This window comes from Leptonychotes weddellii, chromosome 12 (genome assembly GCF_054177405.1).
Source record: "Leptonychotes weddellii isolate Sample4059 chromosome 12, ASM5417740v2, whole genome shotgun sequence".
Classification (NCBI taxonomy): domain Eukaryota; kingdom Metazoa; phylum Chordata; class Mammalia; order Carnivora; family Phocidae; genus Leptonychotes; species Leptonychotes weddellii.
The window spans coordinates 6,812,740-6,833,851 of record NC_138380.1 but is presented as its reverse complement, the minus strand read 5'-3'; the positions used below and the strand labels follow the sequence as shown (position 1 = coordinate 6,833,851).

The 21,112-nt window shown below is 46.0% G+C and overlaps 1 protein-coding gene across 1 annotated transcript in view; it reads left to right on the top strand.

Moving 5' to 3' along the window:
* The window catches only part of CNTNAP2 (contactin associated protein 2), a 1,739,191-nt gene that overhangs the window by 1,647,874 nt on the left and 70,205 nt on the right, over nucleotides 1-21,112 (top strand). The window contains exon 21 of the mRNA XM_081799929.1: nucleotides 7,111-7,204. Within this exon, the coding sequence (XP_081656055.1) occupies nucleotides 7,111-7,204 (94 nt within the window). The remainder of the gene's footprint in view (nucleotides 1-7,110; nucleotides 7,205-21,112) is intronic.

Here is a 21,112-nt window from a genome sequence, read left to right as displayed (position 1 = left end):
TTAAAATTGCTTATCAAGCCATCAGTGAAAACCTCTTGACATCTCTGAGACAGAAATAACTCACACGTACGGCAAGGAAGGATCTGTGTCTTAAATCCCATATTTCTTAAGCCTTAAGCATTTCTGGAAAAGAAACTTCCTTGTGAGTTTATTAATATTGGTTCAAGGCTGATGCTACCTTGTCTAGTCTGTGAACTTGGGCAAAATCACTAACTCTCCCTGGGACCCCCCCTCCAGGTGTGGGGGAGGTGGAGATGAACTGGCTGTCTCTGGGCGCCTCGCTGCTTAAAAATCCCTAACCGAACCTGACCTTTATATAAGCATCTCCTCAAGGCTGAATATTAGGAGCCACATTGGCTGAGAACCTTACATACACATGGCAGAGACAGCTCTGGTTAGGACGTGTGGGTCTAGGACCTGAACATGAGCAAACCCTGCCCCAGCTTTATATAAAGGCCGGGTGGCCCTTCTTCCTGCCCTGCACCCTCACTAGGATCAGCTGCTGTGAATCATGGGCTGAAGGACACCTCATAGTGATGCCTGGGAGCCCCGTCTTAGCAGAAGGGTCTGCTCAAAGCCCCAGGGACCTGTGTTTCTGCAAAAACACTACTTGTTAGGCCCAGAGTAGCGAGACCTGTTCAAAGGAACCTGAAGTATTATCTGGCCCAACCTCCTTGTTGTGTAAACGGGGAAACTGAAGTCCAAGGAGTCTTTGTGACATGTTGAATGTCAGCGCTGTTGAGTGACAGAGTGAGGACCTGACTCCCAGCCCTGTTCTCCCTCCCGCAGAACACCCTCCTCTCTCACACTGGAAATCTGGAAGAGTCCCCATAGAGACTTTCACAGGAGAGCAAGACTCCCACCTTCCCACCCTCCAAAGAAGAGAAACGAGGCCCTAGCAAACCAGGTGTTGGGGACGGTGGAGCAGTAACGAGAGAAAATGAGTAAAGACCAGCCATTTATTCTCCTCTTTGCATCCCCATGGCCAGCTGGCTCATATTTGAAGAGAGTCCCCAACTCCCATTTGCAAGGTGTTTTCCATTCTAGGAATGGGCCAGCGGATTCAGCTGGATCGTTCCTAGCTGGGGAGGCAGGGTCTCCTTTGCGTTGTCTTGGAGTAGAAGGATCCCAGAGCCAGACGCAGACTCAAGAAAAGGACTAAGGAGGGGTGGTTGAGCCCGGCTCGTAGGGGCCCGGGGCTGAGGCGGAGGGTTAGTAAGAAGTGAGTGGTCAGATACTAATTCCCAGACTAAGAAATCATTCGTTGTATCCGGTGAAAAGAGAACAGAAGCATCTGCATCTACAAAGCCTGAATGAAGCGTGGGTTAGACAACGTAGTGCGTCCAAAGGACTGAGGGGGGTTGAGGAGGGTCAGAGCAGAGATGCAACAGGGAGCAGAGAACGCTCTGCTTTTCCCTCTCCTGGCTCTAGGAAGATGCCGCCTTCTCCTCTGATCTTGTCCTGAAGAGGCGAAGGCTCCCTGGCTTGGGTCTCTGCAGATAACTGAGTTACTCGGTTAACTGCCCATTCACGGAGGCGGCCGCGTAACACACCCAGGCAGCTCCATGGCAGACATGCATCACTAACCAGTCCTAAAAGCTTGCCTGTTTCTCACAAATTCCACGGTTCTGTTGCAGAGGAGAGTGTTTCTTGACCTCTCTCTTCCCTTTAAGTATCTCTGTAAGTGGGGCTTATGTGCCGTTTAGGCCAAAATCAAACTCGGGTAGAAGGCAGTGTGACCTCTGACCGGATCAGCATCCCAGGGGGCCACCTACCTTCTGCATCCCTGGTTGTTCTTGGAATTGGAGGGATGGTCCCATGGCCTGACAGTATGGGGTGGGGAAGAGGCATGCTGCCCCCCACGATGAGGCGCTTGTGGTTCTCAACCGTGGGGTCCCCGGACCAGGCTACACTGAGTAGTGGGCCAACGTCCACTCCCAGAGGCTCTGGGAGCAGTGCGGAGTGTCCCAAAGCATAAAGATTCAGAGTCACAGATCAGCCATCCGTCTTCAAGGACGCAGTCAGGCCTACTCACCCAAACCTGATGGCTGTGAAGTTCGGGGCGGGGGGGGGGGGCTCCCGTCACTGGGTCATCCATAGAGCTGTCCTCGAAGAACCGAGTTCCAGTGGAAGTAAAAGCGAGGGTTCCCGTGCCTTAAACACACACGCGCGCTCGCAGACCATCCGTGTGCTCTGCTAGTGATGACTCATTTAGTAAGTGCTCAGCACCTCAGATGATACAGGCCCATTTCATGTGGGTCATAGAAGGGCCAGGAGGTCGACTAGATTACGCTGCAGGAAAGAAACAGCCCCAAGTCCAAAGGTGAGTTTACTCCCTGGGCTCTGACTCCCGGTGTGTTCCCTCCCTGCGTGCTCAGCCCACTCCTCCCGGGGAGGGAGGTGGGTAGGGCTTGGCCCTCATCCTCATGGAGTCACCATCTAGCCAGGGGACAGGAAAGGACAGGCCGCAGCCCCATTGCAGGCGACAGACCCACAAAAACTCCAGTTTTGCCTCCCACCCTCGTGTACATTTACTGTGTCCTCTCCATTCACGAGAACAGAGTGACTTGGAGTCAGGAGGAGGCAGAAGACATTTAAGTGAATGAACCCCTGGTGCTGGGCTTGAGTCTTGCTCTTTCCCTTTCTTGGCTGTTGAACGGCCTGAGGCCTGCGGGGACCCGTCTGTGGACCCCCAGGCAGGATGAGGTTAAGGTAGGAGAGAAAGGCAAGGCCCCTGCTCTTCAAACATGCATGGGAATGTCAGGTGGGGAGGGAGGGGGAGAGACGGGGCGGGGTTGAGAGGAGCTGATCGTTGTTTTCACCCCTGATGTCTGTTTCCCGTGGCCTTTCCTCATGGTCAGCCTTCAACTTGGAATAAAAACATCCATCAAGATGGTCTGCTCGGAGTTCAGCGTGTCTGAGCTAATTCCCTGTATTACCCAAAACAAAGGATTCGGAAAAGAGGTGTGACATCCCAGGCCCTTGTCCAGAGCCCCAGACACAGGCCCTCGGGGCAATGAGTACTTTGTGTCGCTTCATCTCAGGTGGGGCAGGCCCCTCCTGGGGTGCAACCAAATCCACCGGGCTCGGTCTTTCTTCTCTGTTCCTTCCCTGCCTCCTCCATGTCGCCCCCAAAACATCAGCAAGGCTGCTGAAATCCCTTTGAGCTCCGCCAAGGCCAACGGTGGCTTCAAAATGGAAATGAGCCGAAATTGGGAAATAATACCTGAACGAACATTAAAGCGATCGACTCAGTGTGTAGGACACGCACCACAGCCTGAGTCAGTATGGTGGTAAATGCGGAACCAATTAGTGCTCCCTTAAGGTCGTCCCAGGGCACAGGGAGTCACAGTCTTTAATTTTAATGGGCCTCCATTACACAAATCTCTTATTACCTCTTAACTGCCAGTGAAATGGCCACCAGCTAAATGTACAGCAAAATAGCTCACTTGGACCCCAAAGAAACTCCCTTGAAATTAGTACACTTAACCATGGCAAATGCACCCGGGCTCAGGTGGAAAGAGGGGGCTCAGGTGGAAAGAGGGGGCTCACCTGGAAAGAGGTGGCCACCTGGCGATAGAAGGGAAATGATGCGGTGTGACGCCCTTAGGCTTCTCAGGTTGTGCTTTTCTTGCCTTATCTGATTGACTGCATTGTCTCCTTCAAATGTAAATATTTAAAATGCCACTGAGCCTCTCCCTTCCCTGGTTGCCATGGCTGGGCTCCTTCTGGAGACTGTGCTGGCTGCTTCCCGTTTGGTCTTTGTGGCCTGATGTAGCTGGGTTAGAATGCGGTTCTGCCACGTACTCTCTTTCTGACTGCGGATGCTTTTTGCATCACCAGAGAAGAGAACACCTACCCAATATCTAGTAAGTAAGACGGGAACAGCCTAGCAAGCCTTGCGTGCGGTAGTTGCTCAATGCCCGCTTCCTCCTTTCCTAGGAGAGCTGTCTGGGTCCAATCAGATATCGAAACCACATAGTAGGTTAAACATGAGGTATTTGATGTAAGAATTAATGGCGATAACGGGACACTCTAGGCTAGAAGGAAACTCCAATCGAAGTTCATAGAGCTCCCCCGCCCCAGCTGAAGGTGCGTGCCCCCTGAAGGACAAACATGGAGGCTTTCAGACGTGTCGTTGGAGAAGGTGTGGTGGTTCCGCCGTCCAGAGAGCAGAGGGGTTCTGATTTGGCCAAGCAATAAGCCAGCCTCCAGGGTGCAGGTGGGGAAGCAGGTGCATGGTAGCTGGTGGTGTGTGCATGTGCGTGTGGTGGGAGACAGAAGGCCTCTGGAACACGGGGGCCGCAGGGGAAGTGCTCAGGGCCTCTTATCTCACGTCTAGAGGGCTGGTCACCGGGCTGCATGGTCACAGAGGGATCACACTCTGGGCCTGTGGCTCGGGCAGACCTCACTTCCTGCATGAATTAAGACTTAGGAGTGTTCGTGACATTTATAGATCAGTCAAAGCCAGGTAGGATCCCTGATATTCTAAATGACAATCAAGATTCAAGAAACTTTTGCCTTGAAACAAAAGAAAACAAACTTACTGTAAATAAATGTAAATGTTAGCTTTTGGTCCGAGTTCTCAACTGCATATATGTAGGAATGGGAAAAGCTGAAAGTAAGCTCTGGAGACAAAGTAGGAATTTTATTTTCCTGTGAGCTCAGTACCAGTGATATCAAATGGCTGCCAAAAAGCAAAGTCTGTCTGGTCTGGATCCATAGAAGCAGTTCAGGAAAAAGCAGGTAACCCCACTAGGTGGGTCAGGCCGCATCCGAGGACTGATTTCACTCTGCGTGCCCTGCTTTACCAGTTACACGGACATATGTCAACACATTTTTACTGAGGACCTACTATGTGCTTGGCACTGCTCTGGGCCAAAAGACATAAGAAATCTAAAGTCTAAACATCGAAATTTGATAGTTTTTAAGATTTGTACAGTGTATTCATAAAATGGAATACCAGTCATTCATGACAAATGATGTAGTTTTTATTTACTGAATTACAGAATTTCATAATATATCTTTAAGTAATGAAAAGTAAGTGCAAAACAATGTATGCAGTTAGGTTCCATCCAGTTGTAAAAAATCAAAAGAATATACATTAAAAAGTTGACTTGATAAAAAATTAATTATCGAAGCACCTGGGTGGCTCAGCCGGTTAAGTGTCTGCCTTTGGCTCAGGTCAGGATCTTGGGGTCCTGGGATCGAGCCCCACGTCAGGCTCTCTGCTTAGCAGACGGTCTGCTTCTCCCTCTCACTCTCCCTCTACGCTCTCCCTCTCTCTCTCTCAAATATGTAAATAAAATCTTTAAAAATAATAATTATCACCAGGCATGGGTTATTTTCTGCAAATCTATACTATTATTTTCTCTATAATGAGCATATATTGTTTGTATCCATTTTTAAGTTCTTTAGCAAGACAGATGAAGGTATAAGAAGTATCTAGGGGAAGATCATCGCTGTGAAGCTTGCAGGGTAACCTATTATGTTGGCGTTCTATGGTTATCTTTTTTGACCGCAGAAGTGGAGGGACAGCAGCAGTTACCCATATGCGCCACCAGATGGCGCCAAAGCAGCTAGCTAATCAGCAGCCCGCGCAGCAACTTCATGAGATTTAAAATATCTAAGCTTCTCTGGACAGAATAAGGGTTTTGTTAATGCTGCACTTAAAATCAGAATTATAGTTGAACATGCCAGTGTTTGCTTTCACAGTGTTTTTTGGACCTCCGTTACAGTGCTGAACCAGCACCCGGGCACAATAATTTCACAGCACTGGTTCTGCAGGTCAGAACTCCCCACGTTCCTGAGAGGTGATGAGTCTTTGACTCTGAACCCTGGCTCTCAATAACCTCTAGGTTTCTAGTAAGCAGCCTCAGGAGTCAGGTGCAGATAGTCATTAATGATGAATGATCCTTCCTCAAAGAGGCTCGTTCTCCACGTGGCCAGTGAGATTAGCTCACTTCCCGGCACTTTCTAGCAGCCTAGCTTCCGGCAGCTTCGCCCATCTTGGCGGTTACTAGCAGGGACCCGGGAGTGGGGCCGGTTTCTGGGGTGTGTGCTGCCGCCTTGAGCAAGCCCCTGCTTGCATGCCTGTGCTGGGAAGGGACGCAGTGTTTCCGCTGACCCGCACCTCACCTGCCGCTTACCTGAGCAGGTAGGAAACTCACTGCAGAAAAGCGAAAGGCTACAAAAGCGATTCTTCACAGGTGGATATAGAGAGGCACAGAAAACTCTAGGAGCTCCCAGTGAGGGAAACACCACTAGGCTGTATCAGTTGTAAAAAGACAGCTAAGGCAGAAAAAGCCATGTCGGGACTGAGAGGACAAGAGAGGCCCTGATTCTGGGACACCAGCGTTTGTACTTTGTACTTGAGAAATGTAATCAGTAATGTGCATTGCTCCCACAGCTCTTTCCATCTGCTTATTTTTCCCTCCCTTACTGCCAACTCACCTCCACTCTGAAGGAACCAGGCCAGCTACAGCAAATGTGCCTTTGTCCCCGCCAGGCTCAAATGTCCCTGCCCTGTGGGGGCATCCTCCTCTCTTGATAAGCAAAAAAAAAAAAAACAACAAACCCACCATGTATATTTACCCAACTTGAATTTCAGCATTTGAATATATATTTACATATATATTCATATTTGAATATACATACTGAAAATCAATATTGGTCTGAGAGCTGATGGTATGGAAAGGCAAATACAACAGGACAGTAAGCGGATCTTAAAGAAAATTCATTGTTAAAGATGCAGCATTTTCTATCTCAGGGGTTAATGCTGGAGATCGGATCAAGCAGATTTTACTCTATTAAAAACGAGCAAGGATCTTAATCCAGCAGAAAATGTGGACAAATTATCCACAGAAAATTGCATAAGCTGAAGAACAATTCATAAAGAGTCTTTACCAAGCTCAAAATGTTTTCAAATAAGCCCAGAGAAGGAATAGATGGGCTTCCTGTTTGTTCAGGCTGGTATTTGAGAGTCCGCACCGATGAAGGAAGATATCCGGACCCCAGGGTTCTGAGACGGACTCATCCTGCTGGAAAGATGTGATTCCAGCACAAGTTAGCAACGTTCTTCTAAAAGTGTCTCTTGTTTTCTTCCTGCAGCTTGATCACTATCCTTCTGTGAGTTACCATCTGCCGAGCTCGTCTGACACACTGTTCAATTCTCCCAAGTCGCTCTTTCTAGGAAAAGTTATAGGTAAGAATTGTGTGCTTCATGTATAAACGTATGGTAAGAATATGTTTGGTGTAAGAATTCTGTTAGGTGATGTGAATCTGGATTTTTAAGTTACCAGGTCGATTTCTGCCATTGGGTTCAGTCACTGAGACCTCCTCAGTACAAGAGAAGGTGTGTTGGTTTTCTCAGTGATGCGGAAGAGATCATCAGATCATCTTTGGGGTAATTGGCCTCTGAAACACATTGTGATTGGTGGTTGTGTCTTCTATGTTGGTGAAGGCCATGGGACCAGCATCCTTTGGTGTGTGATAGAAACTAAAACAGAAGTAAAACCAGTGTCTGCTCCCTGCTTCTCTATGTGAAATTTGCTCATTCATTTATTTGAGACCCCCACCTACTAGCAGTATTTAACTTTGTCTAAGCACATCAACATGGTTCTGTCTTCCTCTCACTCTGAAAAAGCCGGCTGATATTATTTGCAAATTAGAAGGCCAACAAGGATTGGAAAATTGCGGCGAACACCCACCCCCCCCATGCGTGATTGTTAGTCTGAGCATCACTCTTGCCCTTTTCTTGCCATAGATCAGCACCGTCTAGATTAAAATACCAGTGTGATTGGTTATATATTTTTAAGTGATTGATGTAGAGCCAGTGAAAGAATTTTTTTTTTACTATGAGAACTTATATTGTGAGCCAAGAATGAAAACAGTAAGATGGTGGGTAATGTGTGGGCCAAGGAGGAGGTACGTCCGTGTCCAGCAAGTAGTGGTGGTCAGAATGTCATTAATTGTAAAAAGTGCTCATTTTAAAAGATGGGGGCAGGGGGAGTAGATAATTAGGAGAATAGGAGACCCGACCTATAATAAAAATAACAATAATGTGCACTTATATAGGATTTACTGCAAGCCGAGCTCCGCCCTACCTTAGATATATGAACTTATTGAACCTTCATGGCAATTCTATGAGATCATCAAGATTAGACAAGAGCACACAAGACTGTCTACATTTTACAGATGAGAAAACTGAGGCACAGAGAGATTCAATATCTTGCCCAAGACCACCTACTTCATAATTGGTGGGGCCAAAACCTGAACCCAGGCAGGCAGACCCCTTGGTCTGTGCTCCTGACTACCGAGCCATTATCTCTGTGCCAGTTGACTGAGAAATGAAAAAAGAAAGATGGGAAAGTTTGGCAGCGGAGGTTCAGCGGTTGAGGGATACGTATTCCTGGACCTAGAAGCAGAAACACGCCAGGCAAGGCTGCAGATGAGCAGAACTGCACACGGGGCCTCAGAGGAAAAGGCCACATCCTCGGGGAAAGATGGGAAGGGGGCATTAGCTCAGTCGACAGGTGGGAAAGGAAGGAGGGCTGAAATTCACGCGCACCTACTATGTTCTGGGCGTTGTGCCAAACAATTCCCACATGTACGTGTGTCAACTAAATGGCACAGCCGTCCAGTGAAGCAAGACCTGTGATGATTATCCTCCTCGGTAGGATGAGGAAACAAGTTGAGAGAGCCAGTCACCAAAGTTACTTAACGAGGATGTGGCAAAGTGGAGTTTTGATGTGGGTCTCTCTTGAGGAGAGTCCACGGCCTCAAGCAAATCAAAAGAACTTGTCCAGAAGGGAGGCAGCTGGAAGTCAAGGGAGGCCATTCATCAGCAGCAAGAAATGGCCATTTAGTGGAGGAGAGCCCTGACATTTGTGGTGTCATACATCCTGAGACACTGGTGAGTGCCCACGTCTCACCATAGGCATTCCTACAATTCAGTCAAGAATAATTGAAAATTTTAAGTGTTCTTTTCGGGGCCGTAATCATTCCATCAGAACAAACTCAACACTATGATGGTATGATAGTCCCAAAGACACTATACTGTGATATTCCTAGAGTAACATCCACCATGAACACACCTGAAACAGTGGACTTCATTGCTCTATGAGACTCACAACGTCACGTGTTGACAGGAATGTTGAGGGATTGCTAAGTCCCATCACTAGAAGTAACACTGTCTGGCTCATCAGTATTTCAGGCCATGTGATTCAATGCACACTTGAGCAAAATTACCATATACAATGTAGCATGGACCTTCAAGGTCATGAACAATAGCATCATAAAGGCAACATCCTCTATAACTAGGAATTTACTGGGCTCTAAATCTGTGCCAAGTGAAATGCATAACATGAACCTCAGGTATAGGAGTGTTACACCCAGAGTTTTCCGTGCCCCAGGGGAAAATTTTGCTGTGCACATAAACTAACCGTGCACATGGCAACGAGTTATGTCAAGAACATAGGAACACCTGTAAGGAAGTCGCTGACCCCAAGGTGGACATGGCATCATGGCGTCACGCACAGAAGAGGAAGGTAGGATGCTGCCCCTGGTCCCCAGGGCACGGACATCTCCCAGAGACTGACTCTCATCTACACCAGCCTGGGAGCTCCACACGGACCAAGGCGGTGACTTGTCATTCCACTGTCTCCTAACAAGTAGCAAGTGCTCAAGAACCATTTGTTGAATTAATAAAGAGTAAAAGGGGAAAGAAACAAAAGGCATGTCATCGAAGAAGTGAGATAGTGGGATGACGATGCTAATCTGGTCAATAAAAGTAGCCCGGAGGCGAGATCCACAGCTCTCACATGCCTTGCAATCTGGTGTTTCTGAAAGCAGGTGTCTGATAATAATGGAGAATAATGGAGTGCAGAGAATGTAGGCTTTGGAATCAGGCAGAGCTGGTCTCTTAGCTCCAGCGGCCCTAACGGAACACCACACACCGGGAGGCGTAAGCCACAGATGCTTCTCGTGGTTCTGAAGGCTGGGAAGTCCGGGAGCCAGCAGATCAGGTGTCTGGCCGGTCCTTCTCCCTGGTTGGTGGGTGGCTAACTTCTCTGTGTGTCCTCATGCGGGAAGAGGAAGCGAGCTCCCTCCTGTCCCTTCTTACAAGGGCACTAATGTCATTCATGGGGGCTCCCCGCTCATGACCTAATCACCTCCCAAAGTCCCCACCTCCTAATGTCATCACATCGGGGTTAGGATTTCAACATAGGATTTGGGGTGGACACAAGCATTGGTCCACAGCAGCTGGTTTTATTTGAATCCAGGCCTTGCCTCTCATTAGTGTTGAACCCTTGGGCACATTCCTTGAAACCCCGAGGGCCTGGGTTCTCGCAGGTGGTTTTTGTTTGTTTTGGGTTTTTTGTGTGTTGTTTTTTTTTTAATCAATTCGCAGCAACCAGATCCGTGCCTAGCATATAGAAAGCCCTCAAAAAATATTTGTGGAGTAAATGAACTACTCACTTAGTATTAAGCTAATAACATCTTAGGAAGTACCCAACACAATGCCTACATAAATGGTGCATAAATAAAGAAAACAATTGTCTTTTCTTGATGCCAGCTCTGTGCCAGTCATTCTGATCGGTGTTGCAAGCAAGTCCTCTCTGTAATCCCCCCAGTGCCACCCAGACCACTGTTACCCTCATTGTACGGAGGAAGGGACCATGGTTGAGAAAGGTTACATTATTTTCTTGAAGCAGGATTTCCCAGCACCGCACTGTTGACATTTTGGGTCAGACAGTTCCGTGTTGTGGGGCTGTCCTATGCATCATGGGACAGTTAGCAGCATCCCGGCCTCTACCAAGTAGCACCCCCCAGCTGTGACAGCCAAAAATGTCTCCAGACATTGCCACATGTCCCCGGGAGGGCCATGTCAACACCAGCTGAGAACCATTGGCTGTCAGTCCGCCAGCTGGTCTTTGGTGGAGGTGGGATTTGAACCGAGAGATGTGTGACACCAAGAGCTATGCATTGCTTCCCAGGAACACCTGCATCTTCAGAATGATGAAGACACAGGGAGGGGAGCTGACACCCTGAAGATAAATTCTGTTAATACAATCAAAGGAGTCACAGTGAGGGCCACAAAGACTTGTGGGCACTTGGGGAAGCTAATCATTGGCCATATCCTGAAGCCAATATTCCTTAAATATTTGGCCATTTAGTAGGAGCAGGATGAGTGAGAAGCATTTTTTAAGTTCCCCTTTGAAAGCGACATATATTTCAGTGAGAAACGGCCAATATGCATTCACCAGCTATGTGAATACTCATCTGTAAAGACAGACTGAACTTCAAACAGATACCTCATGTATTCTAGTGAGGTTTGACACCCCCTAGAGAATGACACCCCGCAGCTGTTGCTTTAGTTGGGTCATCTGCTAATCAGAAAACAATCCTATAAAAGAAGGGAAAGGAGATGGATCTAAATAAATAATAGGACTTCACATGGAGCTCTTTGATGAGCAATGCTTGAAAAAGGACACATAAAAAGGATGAAAGAAAGAGTACCTAATCAAGGACAAGTTTGATCTTTCTAAAGCGAATGGAAGAAATATATTTATTTAGAAATAAGAATGTGATCACTGTCAGCCAACATCAAAATTTTAGAATGGATTGCTCACTTTCTCAGTCCTTCTAGAAGGAAGTCAGAATCACAAGCAACAAAGTTTCACAAAGTAGAAATTTCATTGGCGGTCATTATGTCCATTTTATATCATTTACTAGCTGAGTGATGTCATTGACTTTATGTATATGATTTTCAGCAACAGATTTAAGAGTATCTCAAAAACTCTTTAAATCAAGGGAGAGAAAGTAGAAGCCTGAAGCAGGATTTTCTGTTTACTTCTTTTTTAACATTTCTCTTATTTATTTATTTATTTGACACACAGAGAGAGAGAGAGAGAGCACAAGCAGGGGGGAGCGGCAGGCAGAGAGAGAGGGAGAAGCAGGCTCCCCACTGAGCAGAAAGCCCGACGCAGAGCTCCATCCCAGGACCCTGGAATCATGACCTGAGCTGAAGGCAGACACTTAACTGACTGAGCCACCCAGGCACCGCTTCTTAACATTTCTATCAATGGAAAAAATACAAATAGTTTGTTTATTAAATTTGCAAATGACACATAGCTAATAAAAGGATGATTTAACAAGCTAGGTAATAAAAATAAAAACGTCAAAAGCATCTTGATGGCCTAGAAAGATAGGCTAAAACAATGGCATGAAATATAATAAAGATAAACTTAACTCCTGCATTCAACCAAAAAAAGAAAGAAGAAAAAAAAAAAAGACAGACATAAATGGAAGACAGAAGACCCCTGGTATCATGAAAAAGATTCAGGTTGGATTTCTGGGGAGTTTGGTATGAGCCAATGTTATGTGGTGATTGATGTTTAAATAAGCACTGTACTGAGCTACATTAATGAGAGAATCATATCCAGAGCAAAGAGTACAGTCACACCCCAGCGGGATGTCATGGCCTATTCCTAGGCACCTCATTTTAAGATAGATGTTAATCTTCTGAGGAAAAGACCAGATGAACAAAAGGCCCCCCAAAGGAAAAATCAGAAGGCCTGGGGATACTAAGATACGATTAAAAAGACATGAGAGAATCCATTTCCGGTCTTAGACAACTGCTACCTGGACAGGTGAGACCTTGTGGAGGCTGACTCACCAGGACCAGAGAAGACTAGCGAGAGCAAGACTTCAGTCCCTCCAAGAACTTCCTGGTAACTACCGCCATTAAAACATGAGTGACTGCAGTTTAGAAGCAGTGGACTTTCCATTATTGAGAGTATTCAACAAAGGGTCACTGGAAATTCCTCTGTACTTTGAGTTTCCTGGATGGAGTGAGACCAGATTAGAGAAAGCCTAAAAACCCTTGAAATGGTATACTTTGTGACGGGAGTAACTTTCTTTTTTAAAAAGGTGAGAAATGCAGTATTAGAGTGGAGAAGTTCCTCCATGTGAGAACTGACAGGGTAATTCGATTCGGGGCTCCTTGACATGCATCATTCAGTGCTACGGATGCAGCATCGAGTTGGATGAGAAGAATGTCACTGTATGTTAGTGTAACGGACAGCCTCTGTTTTCAGGATGGCATATTCATTTTAATTTTAATTTTAGAAAGGTATTTCTGAGCCCTCTTAGTTTTTTCAAATTAACTGTTTGTGCCAGTGCTGTAAATCACAGTGATATAAAATCATAGTAAAGTAGATCTATATTATAATAAAAAGACAGCAGTTCCTCTGTGTAAGTTTGAGAAGCTGTGTTTGGAGAAAGTCAAATACTGATGCAGGGCAACTGTTGCTTTACTGAGCATTGTTACTTGTCAGTGGCAACGTCAGTGGTGGCAAAATTAAAGGTGAACCCATTTGAATTTAATATGATTTGTAAGTCTTGTTGGTCCCAGATCCTAGTATTTTCCAAATTGCCATTATTTAAAGTAACTCCGATAGAGGATATACCTATTGGTAGCCATTGTATGATTTGCATTATATTCTAAAGTGTGAATATGATGATCTTTGGATATAACATCCTTATTCCAGGGCTTTCCAAAACTTTCTGGAACTTTGGCAAAGCCTTCACACACCGCAGGAAATGACATGCTTCTGTCTGCATGCGCTGGGGAGGTGGTATACTGCGGTAGGCATTATGCTGCTCACTGAATATTTCTGGCCAAAAAGTTTTGAGTAGAAAAGACATAACAATGTCTGGGCTAGGACATTTAATTGCTGGTGCAAGAGTCTCTAGAGTCCTTCTGTCCTTTTGTCATGGGGACTGGAAAACCTGAAGACCATGGTGGTTCCATCACCTGGAGCCCTCTGTGACCACCATGAACAGAGAACCCCGTCAACTCATGACAAATGCATAGCACAAGGAAGGAAGGAAGGAAGGTAGGAAGGAAGGGAGGGAGGGAGGAAGGAAGGAAGGAAGGAAGGAAAGAAAGAAAGAAAGAAAGAAAGAAAGAAAGAAAGAAAGAAAGAAAGAAAGAGAGAGAGAGAGAGAAAGAAAGAAAGAAAGAAAGAAAGAAAGAAGAAAGAACTCTTGCTTTTTAAGCTACTGAGACTATAGGGCTCTTTGTTACTGTGGCACAACCTAGCCTATCCTGATTGATGCATAAGGGTTAGAGATGAGATCAGAACTTTGCTATCACACACTTGGGTTTTCATTCTTAGTTTATGACTTGCAGACTGTATGACTTTGCAACGTGACTTAACATCTTGCACATTCTGTTCCCCTGTGTGTAAAAGAGGAATAGTAATGATCCATACTTCACAGGATTCAGCAAAATAATACATGTTTGAGAGAGAGCACGGGGTCTGCCACATAGTATGTGTGTAATAAACATTAGCTATTTTTATGCAGCCATAATTTGGCAAGTATGTAGTGATCACTTGTCATATGCCAGGCATTTATATGCCACTGATACACCAGCGGTGTTCAAGACAGGCACGGTTGCTGCCTTTAGAGGGCTTGAGTTCTAACAGGAAGAGAGGAGAAGACAATGGAAGGAATTAGAAGTGGAAGGACACAATGGCAAGGTAAACGGAAGATGGGAGCGTAGGATCCTTTGGGAGCAAGTAGGAAGGGCACTTCACCCGGTCCAGGAGACAGGGAAGGCATACCAGAGGAAGCGGCATAGAAGCTGAGACCCGAGTAAGAAGTTAGAATTGTCTGGGCAAAGGAATGGGGTGGAGGAGAGGGCAGAAAGAGGAGGACTTTTCCAATTCTCTGTTGCTCTACAACAACCTACTCAGAACTTTGTGGCTTGAATAATACTTCATTATTGCATGCAGTAATTCTGTGGCCTCACTGGATGTCTCTTCTGCTTGATGTGGTCTCCGACAAGGTGTTAACATGACTTGATGATCCAAAGTGGCCTCACCCACGTGGCTCCAGGAGTCTAGCAGAGGCTGTCGGCCAGAGGCCTCAGTTCTCCCACACTGGCTCCGTGTCATGGTTGCTCGCGCGTGCTCCCTGCATGATGGCAGGCGCTAGAAGGGGCATTCCAAAAAGTAAAGGTGCAAGCTAGAGATCCCTAAGACCCTGCCTCAGAAGTTACTCACATCCCTTTTCCCTCAAGTTGTTGGTCAAAATCTGGACTCCAGCCCATATTCCAGGAAAGGAGATGCAGACTCTACTTCTTGATGGTTTCGTGACAAGTTCCCACTGCAGAGGAAAAAGTGGGATGGGAGGTATGGTTGTGACCATCTTGGGAAACCCAGTGTGCTATGAGGGAAGTTTGCAGGTTTCTTTCAGAGTGGTTGAAACTAACGTGTATGATGAGGATAAAAACACAGCAGCAGTAAACAGGTGCAGACTAAGACAAGCTTTATGAATGGGTCCAAATGTTCTCATTTGCCCAGGACAGTCCCAATTTCCTACTGCCAAGACGAGAGCAAATTATTAGCAATGCCCAGGTTCACTCTAAAAATGTGACCCAGGGGACACCTGGGTGGTTCAGTCAGTTAAGCATCTGCCTTCGGCTCAGGTCATGATCCTAGGGTCCCAGGATCAAATCCCACATTGGGCTCTTTGCTCAGTGGGGACCCTGCTTCTCCCTCTGCTTGTGCACTCTCTCTCTCACACAAATAAATAAATAAAAATCTTAAAAATAAAAATAAATAAAAATGTGACCCAGTGGGGATTGAACTAGGTTATCACCCATCTTGTTTTGGGTTCGTCCGACAGGAGCACTTGAGATCAGAGACCCAGCCTTGGTCCAGGAAAAGGAGATGCCTCCAGGGGGGTGTAGTTGCAAGAAGATGAGGAGATGAGCGTTTGAATACAAGTTTATTTGGGAGCAGATCCCAGGGCATATTAGTAGAGCAGTGGCGAAATGAAACAGGGGAAGGAATGGAGCGCCATCAAGCTACTCACCATGTGGGCAGTGGGAGCTCAGGACCGGTAGGGAACTGTGGGAGGCTGTTCACAAGCCGCCTCGCTATCTCCCTGATGCAGGAGGAAGCCAGAGCATTGCGCCTCCTCCTGTCCGTCTGCGCAGGCGAGGGCTGCTTCCGAGAGCCTGAACTCCCCAGCAGTTCCTGCCCCCCCTGCTCCCCAGGCAGAAGAAAGCTCAGAGCATGGGGATCCCCAGCCTTGGTCTTTGGAGTCAGGGGTGAGTGTAGAGGCGTAAGGCAGGGCCCTGGCTGTGTCTGCATATTGAGGATTTATTTACAAGCCATGTTAAGGTTTTAATGTTACCTTGGGAGCAAAAAGGTGTCATGGAAGGATTTTTTGTTTTTCATCAGGAGAATAAGCTGACCAGATTGACACTTTAGAAAAATAACATCACCTACAGGGTGAAAATGCTCCAAGGAGTCGAGTGAGAGGCTACAGGATGGCAAGCGGGAGGCTGCTATGTCTATAACAGGATTGCACGTTGTGATGCACCAACAACTTGGGCATGCCGAGGAAATGCAACGTCTTCGTTTGTCTATGATAATCTGATATTCCGTCTGGATAACAAGGGCAAATAAACGAAAGCCCGGTCTAGCTTACAGTCGAATCCGGCTTGATTATTTCAACAGTCCCTTCTGGTTGTGCTCTGTCCCTCTGGAATAAAAATGTTCAGTCTCTCCAGTGGCCTTCCCATCCCCTGCTTTCCTTCTAGAAGATGGTGACCAGGTATGTAGAATACAGATGGGGATGGGCAGCAGGATGTGGCAGCTTAAGTGTGTGTCTGACACCATCACAGGGAGGTCCCAGGGTCATGCTGTCCTTCCTTGGGTTCACATGACCTGCCATCTGCTGGCCTCCAGCCCAGCATCCTGATGGTAAAATCAGTGGTCGGGGAACTTAGAGTCCCCGTCTGACTCGTGCAGTGCTCCAAGGAGCACCCACCCTTGCTCCCTTTGCCTCCTTCTGTCCCCTCAGCTCTCCCTTGAGACAGACCCCTAGTCTCTGTCATGTCCTTCATCTTCCCCATGGCAGATGTCAGCACCCCAAGGCAGCCTCCGTGGTAAATCGTTGGTTTTATCTCAGAGCCCCCTCCTCATAAGACTGAGGGGCTGCTGTCTCACTCTTCTTCCCTCTCTTAATGAGGCTGGGTTGCCGCATGTTGTTGCAAGACCCCCTACATGACAGTCTCCCCCCAGAGCCCCAAATCGGGAAGCAGGACACGAGCCCCCTGCCTTCAGTCCCCTTCCTAACCCTTTATAGACACACCCCCTGCTCTCTGGACAAAGCTTAGTCCCTCTGGGTCTCTTCTTTCTCTCATAGTCCTTTCAGGCTTTATTATTTTTATTTTATTTTATTTTATTATGTTAATCACCATACATTACATCATTAGTTTCTGAGGTAGTGTTCCATGATTCATTGTTTGCATATAACACCCAGTGCTCCATGCAGAATGTGCCCTCCTCAATATGCATTACCAGGCTAACCCATCCCCCTCACCCTCCCCTCTAGAACCCTCAGTTTGTTTCTCAGAGGTCATATTCTCTCATGGTTCGTCTCTCCCTCCGATTTCCCCCTTCATTTTTCCCTTCCTTCTCCTAATGTCCTCCCTGCTATTCGTTATGTTCCACAAATAAGTGAAACCACATGATAATTGATTTTCTCTGCTTGACTTATTTCACTTCAGGCTTTAAACAACAACAACAACAAACACCTTGCTTTTACTTCCTGTGTCCTGTAGCTATTGACAAAAGAAAAAAAAAATGCCATGTAATAAACAATTCCAAAACACACTGGCTTAAAACAACAATCATTTTTTCTCACTAATGTGTGGGTCAGCTAAGGGCTGAGGGTCTCTGTGGTACAACTGTCACCTTTCTCCTGGGATCATGTAGTTAACATGGGCATACTCACCGGAGCCAACAACAGAGGCACAAGAGTGCAAGCCCACTCGTGCAAGCACGTTTCAAGCCTTTGGTCTTGCCACACCCTCTAAGGAAGTCATAGGGCCTATCCAGAGTTGAGGAGAGGGGAAAGACTCTGCTTCTTCATAGGAAGAAAAGCAAAGTGACATAGCAGGGGCACAGACCCAGTGGAGGAAGAACTAGGGACATTAACACAATCTACCACATTCCCTTTCATCAAATTCTCTACAACTAAGAAATAGCCTCCTGTCTTCCCCGTGTTAGCTAGACAAGTGGGTACTGTCTCTATCACAGGAAACTCTATGACCTGCTTTGTCCTTGATGGGTTAAAAGGTATGAGTAAAGGAATTGGGGGAAATCATTTATTCACCCAAAAGTATGTTGAGTGTTTATATATACCAGGTGATAGGGATAGAACAATGAATAAAACAGCAAAGTCCTTGCCTTTATGAAGCATATATTCTAATAGGCGTGGACAAAGAAGGAGAAGATAACTGTCTGGTAAGATGTTAGCTAGTGATCAATGCTATCAAGAAGAATAAAGGGGGCTTAGCAGTAGAGAGTGTTAGGCTGGCTGGGAAGTCCTGTTGGAGGAGCTTGCATTTAAGCAGAGGCCTGATGATGCCAGGGAGGGCGATGTGTTGGCCCCTGGAGGGAAAGCATCCCAGGAAGCATGAGGGGCAATGCAGAGGCTGGGAGGTTAGGTAGAGACATGCTGGACTTGTTCAAGGAACAGCAAGAAAGGTGGTGTGGCTGGACCACAGTAAGGATGGGACAGAGTGGTAGGGGATACCTGAAGCTAGAGGGCTGGCCAGCAGCTGGATAGTGCAGACTGTAGACCATTGTGGAGAGTCTGCCTTTTATTGTAAGTGAGATGGGAAGCAGAAGACTTTGATCTGATTTATGTATTAGAAGCTACCATATTAACTGTAGCGGTTGGGCAGCAGAAGAAGAGAAAGGCAAGATGGACACAGGAGACCAGTCAAATTCCAGTTGTAGAATCTAGGTGAAAGAGGGTGATCCCTGCACCAAAGCCATTGTGGTGGTAGCAATGGAGAAATATTTGGAATAAGAATATATTCTACGCGCATAGGATTTGGTGATGGATCAGCTGTGGTAGGTGAAGGGAAGAGATATCAAAGAAGATTCCTCCAGTTTTTGGCCTGAATAGGTGGGTAAATGGTGGTGCCATTTACTGAGGGCAACACTGGGAGACAAAAAGTTTTGGGACTGGGGGATAAAATTAAGACTTTCATGTTGGACACATTCAGGACTATTCCATTGAGGTGTGGTCCTCTGCTGCAGAAAATGAGCACTTCCTGAAGCAAATCCCACCTTCTCCCATCTCTGCCCCCTATTCCCTCTGCAGGCAGATGAGTGTTGCCTAGGTCATGGGTCATCACTCAGAAAGGCAAAAGAGAAAAGAAGATGGTTCCAATGAGAAACAACACAAGTGTTATCTCCATACCATGGAAGGGAACATGCACTAAGTAATGAAAGGAACAAACTATTGATACACAAAACAATTTAGATGGATCTCTAGGGAATTATACTGAGGGGAAAAAGCCAATCCCAGAAGGTTCATACCTAGTGAGTCCATTTACATGACATTTTTGAAATGATAATATTTTACAAATGGAGGACAGATTACTGGTTGCTGGTGGTTAGTGACAGGGGCAGAAGGGAAGAGGGTCTGAGGTGGTATAAAAGGGTAACATGAGGAATTCTTAGGAATTGTTGGAATTATTCATGATCTTGACTGTGGTGGTGAATACACAAACCTACACAGGTATAAAATTGTATAGAATTTTACAATTTGGGGGCACCTGGGTGGCTCGGTCAGTTAAGCATCTGACTGTTGATTTTGGCTCAGGTCATGATCTAAGGGTCCTGGGATCAAGCCCCGTATCTGGCTCCCTACTCAGCAGAGAGTCTGCCTGTCTCCCTCTGCCCCTCCCCCTGCTCACACATTCTCTCTCTTTCTCTCTCTCTCTCTCTCTCTCTCACAATGAGTAAATCTTTTTAAAAAAAAAAGAATTTTACAATTTCTACACACACACAAATGATACACATACAATCAGTGAATTATATCCATCTCAGCATCCTGATTGTGACATTCTCCTATAGTTTTGCAAAATGTTTCCTTTGGAAAAACTGGGCAAAATATACCAGGGAACTTCCTGTATCATTTAGTACAACATGCGATTTTACAACTACCTCAATACAAGTTTCAATGTTTAAAAAGTAATAGAAGTAAAGCAAGACCTAGTCCATGGTATTCTCTGGAGTCATTTATCTCTGGGATGGTGGGTAGTCCACCAGGTGCTAGCTCCCTGGACGCAGCAGGAGGGTGGTCCACACACAGGGAGGACATGAGATGACTGCACCAGCATCTCTCCTGTTCACTCTCAACTCTCCTGCCACTGCCACTGAAGATTAGGAAACATACAGGAATGAAATACTGATTTACCACTTGGAATTCCATCATTCTCCTAGAGTCGCTATTGAAGGGATGACTAATGCATTTCTAGAAATGGAGACAGAGGAAAATGTAGTACATTGACCTCCCGGCCACTGCTTTCAGAGAGAGGCCCTGAGAGCAACTTATCCCCCTGTGATTTATGTCCACGTCCAAAGAGTGGAATGTGGCAGAATTGATAAATGAACAAATGGCAAATAGTTAATTGAAATTTCTGCTTAGTTGCCTTTGGCTTTTATTATAATGATTAAAGAAGAAGTAAAACACTGATGAGAGACCTTGTTTAAGTGATCGGTGAGAAGTAATATTAAAATTGAAGAGAAGCAATTACATCTAATTTTTCATGTCGGAAAGAAAATTTAGCATTGTCTTAATGTCCAAGATCTCCTCCAGGCTGAAGGAAATCTACATGGAAGGAATCTGCCCAGTGACTTATAGTTTAAGGTTAGTTTCTCATTATTTTTTAATTGCCTTCAACTGTCATTCTTAGAAATGTATTGGGATTTTTTTCATTATTATTATTACCTCTGTAGAATCATAGGAGGCCCTAAGGAATAATTTATTTAAACTTTGTCATATCACAGCTGAGGAAAACGATGCCCACAAAGGTGAAGTCATTGGGCCAAGGTCACATAACAAGCTGATTTAATACCCTAACACCATCAATATCATAATCATCTTGGCTTGTCGCTCAAATGTGTCTTAAACAAGTGTGATTAATAATTACATCATTATGACCCAAAGACACACAAGATATCAAGATAAAACAGCTACAAAAGCAAATCTTTTAACAAAGTGTAGA